A 7,673-nucleotide genomic window follows, 5' to 3' on the forward strand; every position below is an offset into this window, starting at 1 on the left:
GGGGTGTGGCGGGGGGAGGGGGAAAAAAAAAACCAGAAAAAAAAGGAAAACAGAACCCTGAAACACACTCTTATTCCCCTTGCCCGGTTCTTCGAGGTGGCAGAGTAAAAACTTCACGTCGCCGACCGTCGTGGGTGCCGACCACCCGCTCCGCCTCGACGGCCGCGGGGGGCTCGCTTGGGGCGGGTGTGTGTGTGTGTCACAGGCATGCTCGGGACCTGCACGCCTTCTCGGGGAGACCGACCCGTAGCGGAAATCTAAGTGGAGGAAAAGCCAGATGCCTGTATTTTGAGGAGCGTACCGCTGCAAGGCGATATTCTTCCGTCCAGCCTCCGGCTGCGCGGCTGGAGCTGCACCTTACACTGGCCGGCTCTAGCCGCCGTTTCTTTGTTCCCGGGAGGCTGTGGCAAGACCAGGCTGAAGCGATCCTCTTCTATCCAGTGCCATTAGGTTGGTCGCAGACTAGCGGCGGGCCCGGCTCCCTTCCTCATCGAGTCCTCCAGCTCCCGGCAGACGCCGGATGGAGGGATGGACCCCCGACCCACAGCTCGGAGGCGCCCGGGCAGGGCAGGACCCCTTTCGGAGACAGAAATCAGAGCCATCACTCGCACAGAAAGTCCCTCTCTATCCTGGGGAAGTTCAGGTCCGTCACCCCTTCGTCCTATCGTCGAGCCCCCGCGTTAGATACTCGCGTGGCGAGTCCCACCTGCCCCGGCCGAGACAGCTGCCGTGGAAGCTGTTTGCCCGTGGGTCTGCGCCCCGCTCCCCTGTCTTCGCAACCCGCCGGGGTATGGGGAGAGGTTCGGGGCACAAGGCTGCCGCCCCCATCCCTTCTCCCCGGTGAGAGGAAAACGCCGCGAAAGCCGCCCGCACTTGAGGCGGCGGCGAAACCAGTCTGCCCTGCGACATGCCGTGCTTGAGGACCAGTCTGGCATCCCCCGGTCCTTCGCCCCTCTGCCGGTGCCTCCCGGCTCTGGGAGGGTGCGCGGATTTTACTGCAGCCGCGGGGAGCCGGGGGAGGGCGGATACCGCAGCGCCTGTCCCGCCGGAGCAGTGCGCGGGGCGGGGAGGGGACATGGGGGCCGGACAGAGGGGGGCGGCCGCTGCCCTGGGGAAAAAAAGAACTGCGTCAGACGAGATCGCAGTTAGTGAAGAGGGAAAGCCAGTGGCAACCGTGTGGCTCAGGTCGGTGGGGGGCGATGGAGGGATCCCCCCGAAGCGACGTCGACCGCCTGTGCAGCGCCGCCGCCCGCGGGGACCACGAAGAGGTGAAGAAGCTCCTGGACTCAGGCGTGGATCCCAACGGGACCAACGCCTTCGGGAGAACCCCGCTCCAGGTACGGAGCACAAAGGGAGAGGGGGCAGCTGGATGCGGGGGCAGGGGCGAAGCTCTACCACGCCGGCGGGGAAGGATGGGTATTACCTGTTTAGAATGAATTTTTATTGTTATGATCGGAACCATACTCCAGCCGCAGCTGTCTGAATTCAAATGGACCTTTTATTGTTCAATAAATCCTGAAAATCCAAGATGGAATGTAGTGGGAAGCACATGTCAGCAAACGAATTTTTCTAGGGGATACTCAAAATGAGAAGTGGGACTGCAAAATCCTCTTCCGGATAATGACCCAGATAGGTTTGGGGAATTATCTGTACTTCGAGAAAATTTATTAATTTTTAAAATATGGCACGAACAGGTATTTTTTCCCCAACGAAATCGAAGTGGGGGGGTCCCTTGTATATTCATGAACAAAGAACCTAGAAACCGTGATGGTAAAAATTGTAACTTGAAACTAGGTATATATCAGTAGCCACCTCTTTTCTTCTTTTAGTAATAGTAATTTTAGTATTCTGTTTCCATTAATAGTGGCAGCACTTATTGATAGATGTTAGAAGCACCAGTATGTAGAGTTGCTTTCCAGGCAGTTTGAGAGTTAAAAGTGTGTTATATGAATCGACATACTTAGGTAGACACTTTTAAAATATTCATTGAACCGTAAATAAACTGTGATTTAAACTAGAGTGGTGTATCTCATGAAGATTTTTCGAGTTGTCATTTGAAGAGATGTATTTAATGATTCATCAGCTAAGCTGAACAGCCATTTTGGTCCTTGTGCTTTACATAAAAAAAAGAAATATTTTTCTGAAGTATATTTTAGAGAAAGGCTGTCAGAAATTTATTCGTTTTATTTCAGTTTTATGTTCAAATTACAGATGAAAAAAAATCTCCGAGCTCTAATAAATTATCTCTTTCCTCATCTCAGACTAAGTTCTCTTTCTCTTGTCAATAACTTGTAAAATGTCTGACACTTGAATGTGTGGATCCTCTTTTTCTTTCTGGAAAAGATTAATATCGGGAATTTATATATTATGACATTTATAAGTATTTTCACACTTCTACTATAAATAAACCAAATTATTTGAAGTGCACAAATCAAAGTCCCAATAAATAAATTGATAGAAAAACCCAGTCTTAAGATCTTTTTCAAAGTATTAAGTCACAATTTATGGCAGTTAAAATTCCACTGAAAATGACCAAGACAGTAAGGGAAGTAAAACCCCATGTGCAAATTTATTTTGGTTTTTGGTTGATTTGGGTTTATTGTTGGGTGGGTTTTGCTCAGTCGTGTATGATCAAACATCGCTGAAAGTTTCTGCAGCTGGCAGATAAGCAGAATGTCATCAGGAATTTGCCATTTAGACACAAAATATCATTCGGAATTTTACATCAGTTAAGTTTTGTGCATTGCTCATGAGTGCTCAGCAGCTGCTCTCACACCTCTGAGAATAAGACTGAGCTAAAAGAGAAAAAAAAAGAAAGAACCATCTTTATCCCAACGCCAGGAGGGGAAAAGTCGGAAATATCCACACGGAATGCCAAAAGAGCCACAGCCAGCTGCATTGCCCCATTGCTGTGCTGACCGTTGATAAATCGTTAATGCATTTAAAGTGACAGCAACCTCAATGAGAAGTCCCTCAGGGCTGTCACCAAATACATGGTGTGTATATGCATTATATAAATATTTACAAACTCTTTTGCGTATAAATGTAGTTAATATATTTTTAATATACGTACATGTCTAAATGTATTTATAATATATATATTTGCACTATTTATTATATAATAAAGGGTACATTACATAAACGATATCTATATTGTGTGTATGTATCTGTACACACACACACATAACTGTGTTTGTATCTGTGTATAAACGTCTGTGTGCACATAAATATATTTATACACACGCCACAAAGTACCATTTATACCATGGTGTGTATCAATGGTATAAACGTGAAGCAGAACATACACATGTATTGTACCTAGTCTGGAAACCACTAACTAATATTTTTGATTTATCATCTAATCATAGGCTATCTCGACTTGGAAGGGACCCATACGGAAGATCGCAAACGGTTGTCACAATACATGCAGGTCACGACTACAAGTGGCCGACGTAGCAGAATTACGCCCCAAAAGAGACGCCGCTCCGGCCGCCGCCAGCCCCGGCTGCTCCCCAGGCTCTCCGCGGCGGTGGCTCCCGGCGGTGCTCGGGGCGGCCGCTGACGCTGTCTCTCCCCGCAGGTGATGATGCTGGGCAGCCCGCGGGTGGCCGAGCTGCTGCTGCGGCGCGGAGCCGACCCCAATCGCCCCGACCCGCGCACCGGCTGCCTCCCGGTTCACGACGCGGCCCGCGCCGGTTTTCTGGAGACCCTGGCTGTGCTGCACCGGGCCGGGGCGAGCATCCACCTACCCGACGGCCGCGGCCGCCTGCCCCTCGACGTGGCGGCGGGGGGCCCGCACGGAGCGGTGGGGCGATACCTGCGCGACCCTCCGTCCCTTCCAGGAGCCGCGGGGGCCGCCGAGAAGGCTGAGCGCTGACCCGCCCCCGGCCGTCCCGCTGAGTTCTTGTCCCCTCGTCCCCTGCAGCCCCCCTCCCCCTTGAGTATCCTGCCGCTGAGTCACCACGGTTGGCGGCGCTCCTGATACCCGACTGCAGTTGTGTCCAGTGCGTCCTGGGCATTCTGGCTCCGCCGTCTGCTGCTCAATTTCCTAAGAAAAAGAGGAAAAAAAATCCAAAACTCAATCCGTATTAGCGCTCCTGCTTCTCCCTCTCATGCTCTCCAGCGGGCAGAGCACTACCAGTAGACGGCTCTTTTGTGCTCTAGGGGGGGAAAAAAATTAAATGTTCGCCTTCCCCCCCCCCCTCCCTTTTTTTTTTTTCCTTTTTTCTTTTTACAGTAAAGCTGCTTAGAGAAGTGAGAATGCTGTACTTCCCTTACTGGCCTGCTCACTGCCCTGCAAATCTTTGTATTTTAGTTATTCCTTGAGATCTTTTTATGTTGTCGCACTCTGAAAGAGTTACGAAACACTTTAGCTATATCACTGACAAATTTAATTAATCCCCAGATCTTCTCCCCTCACCAGCCTACTCAACACACAGTTTTAACATCGAGATATAACAGTGAATGAATGGTAAAAAATTTAATGCTGATCAACATTACAGTTTGGGAACTACAAACATTTTGTGTAGCTGTATTCACAGAAATTCGTGTGAGAAAACAACAGGCAATCAATTAGTTACTGCATCTTTTTCTGCATTTAGAGACCCCATTTGCTCTGAAGATAGGGAAAACAAGCTTCTTCCTTTTAGACATCTTTCTGGGTCTCTAAACCAGATATTTGGAAACAACAGCAAATTACTGCATTTGGTTATAAATCTGGATCATTGCAAACTTTCGGTTTTTGTTTTCTGTTTTTCCTATGTAATTTCTATCATTTACTCAATGCACATACCACTTATGCATGATGAAATATCTGCTACTATTCAGTAATAAAACATGAAAAAGATTGGCTTAAAAATAAGTCACTCCTCGTGTTCGACTATTTAATGATTCTGTATGCAGCAATACTTAGGTGGTGTTATTTATTTCAACTTTGTTTGTTGCTTTCAGTTTTTGTGTGTGTGCCTGCATAAATAAATATGGTTACACACAACATAATGATGCTAGTCGGATAACAGGACTTTTTGCATATATTCATTATTTAAGCACACACGCACACACAAATTAAATACACCCAAATAGTTTATTTCCTTGAAAACAACACTTAAAGAGCAAAAAGAAAGCTCACCTGATCTCTGTTCCTTTGTGTAACTTTATGAGCTATTTTTAAAAGTGGGAGGGTTTTCCTCTGGTTAGAGCACAGGTCCCAAAGCAGAGCCAGACCCATTTCTTTAAAATAGAAGCACGGATGGAGAATCAATCTCCTCTCAAAAAAAACCCAAAACCAAACCAAAACCAACCAACCAATCAACCAACAAACCAACCAACAAACCCAAACAAAAACAAAAACAAAAACAAAAAAACCCAACCAAACAAACACACACAAAAAAAAAAAACCAACAACAAAAAAACCCTCGGTTGTTTCTTAGCTCTTTGGGGGACAAATGGAGAGCAAGCACCATCAGAGAGGATGTTTGGCATCTCGGAGCAAACGCATCTGGGGCAGGGCGGGTGGGACCAGTCAGACTCAGTGATGGTTGTGGCTCCCTTCCCAACCCAGAACAGTCTGTAATTCTGTGAATGAGCTTTTCGTTTTTTCTCCCGACCCTCCAGGCGGGCGGGAGCCTAGTTCAGCCTCTCGGGCTGCGGCCTGAGCACAGGTGTTCGGCAGAGCTCGTCCGGCGCGGCGAGCGCCGAGCATCCATTCACACATCATCCATCCCAGCCTCTGGGCTCACCGTCCCGGACCCTGCCGCCTGCCCTCCCGCCTGCAGGCTGTCCGCCCCGAGGGAAGGAGGGCCAGAGCTCCGGCAAATCCCCTCCGAAACATGGCAGAGGGAGTGGCATCATGTACGGATGCCCACGGGATTTTCACCAACCTCGCCCCACTCGGGAAAGCTGTGCCAGAAAAAGTGTAACCTTCCCAGAGGCTTTGGTCTTTTCCCAGGCCTTCCTTGGGAAGTTGCCTGAAGAGGATGGAAAGTTCTAGGCATGCAGCTATATATGGTAATTTCAGACGCAGTGTAACTGTGGTTCATTCTTTGGACAAGGAGCCAGCAGCCCTGTGTGGTACAAAAAGCACACCTCAATTGTGTGCAAATGCCGGCATCTGAATAATTTGACAAGATTATTTTTCAATTGTGGACTCCTCTGCCGAACTTTAATAAAATACCTTGGCACTTAAAGAAACAGAGTTTGCTATTACACTATTAGATAATAATATGCACCCATTTGCCATTAGTAATTATGAAAAATTACTCTTAGAACATGAGTCCCAAGGCTTTATCTTTTTTTTGCTGTTGTTTTTTCTTTGCTACAACAGGCAACATCTCCTCCAAATTCACCCAGGTTTATTGTGTCTAAGGGTCCACAGGCTTGAAATCTTGTGGTCAAAGTCTTTCAAAGCTTCAGGTAAAACAGGAAAAACAAAGTGTTTTAGAAAAGGAAGTCATCACACACACACACACCCACACCCTTGCCTGGAACAAAGGTGTAGAAATAACATTAACTTCATTGCCTACTTACACAGAAAATAAGTCTCATGTTCTGTAAATCTCAGGAAGAAAATGGAAATGCTCAGAGCTCTTATAGAAGAAAGTGAAGATTTGAAGATGAGAAAGGCAGACCAAAGTTCCAAGTGCCAGAGAGGGAACCTCTGAAGACATTTGTGTCTTCTAAGTGCCCTGGTGGGCAATCACTCCTAGGGAAGAGATGATATACCTAGTCATTTTATTTTTATTATTTTTTATCAGATTTCAATCAATCCTGAACCAACACTCACTGAAGTAAATAAATTTCTTCCTCCCCCCCCCCCACCCCCCACCCCAACTCACAGGAAAAACAGGCAGAAATACTTTAAAATACTGTATGAACAGAAGACAGAACACTCTTTTTCTTTGTGGAAATGTCACCAGAGGACCAATGTCTCCACATTCCTGTCCCTTACCATGTATTTGTAAACATCTTTATGCTTTTTGGTAGAAACAATTACAAACAGTGTTTCTGTGCTGGAGAAAGTCCAAGAAGATGTAGTGAAAGGAGAGGTCATCCTTAGGAGTTGAAAACCAAGAAGCTTGCAACTAAAGGTGCCAGGCTGCATCCCAGAAAGGTACACAGATAACTGCCACTGGATTTGGCACTGCTCTTGTTATTATTAGTTCAGATTGAGAGTAGGCTGTGAGAAGCCCTGTTTACACCTAGAGCTTCAGGCAAGTAAGGACCAAGGGGATAAAACATCTAATGTTTAGCTGACACCATCAGCAGGGGTCATGTTTTATTAGAAACACCCTGTTTTATTATAAATTACTAGAAATACCCTACTTCCTACCACCGAACTAGGTAGCTTTTGCTGCTACTGATGTAGTCATTCCTTTCAGGAAGCAGCTAGAACATGAGAGTTTGATCTCCCAGATGGGGAAAGTGCCAGCATCAGCACCTTTTTCTCTCCATGGTGATGGTTGTTGACAGGTAGGAAAACAGATGTGCTGAGGGCTGGGAGAAGCGTATCCAGAACAGGGGAGAAAAGACACAGGCCCAGCTCAAGAGCAAGCTGCCTGGGGAAAGCAAAGCCAAACATGGCCTCCATGGATGCACCAGGGACACTTACCCCTACCCCACTCCATGTCAGCCTGGGTCCATGGTTTTGTTTGGCTTCTTAACACTCATCCTTGCAG

General features: G+C 47.1%; 1 protein-coding gene across 1 annotated transcript; it reads left to right on the forward strand.

The window, feature by feature from the left end:
• Positions 1 to 1,153: 1,153 nt before the first annotated feature.
• On the forward strand, positions 1,154 to 4,830 carry LOC131592897 (cyclin-dependent kinase 4 inhibitor B-like). Its single transcript, XM_058864798.1, has 2 exons — positions 1,154 to 1,337; positions 3,581 to 4,830. The coding sequence occupies exons 1-2, from the start codon at positions 1,200 to 1,202 to the stop codon at positions 3,875 to 3,877; spliced, it is 435 nt and encodes a 144-aa protein (XP_058720781.1). The 5' UTR covers positions 1,154 to 1,199; the 3' UTR covers positions 3,878 to 4,830.
• Positions 4,831 to 7,673: the final 2,843 nt, after the last annotated feature.

This window comes from Poecile atricapillus, chromosome Z (genome assembly GCF_030490865.1).
Source record: "Poecile atricapillus isolate bPoeAtr1 chromosome Z, bPoeAtr1.hap1, whole genome shotgun sequence".
Classification (NCBI taxonomy): domain Eukaryota; kingdom Metazoa; phylum Chordata; class Aves; order Passeriformes; family Paridae; genus Poecile; species Poecile atricapillus.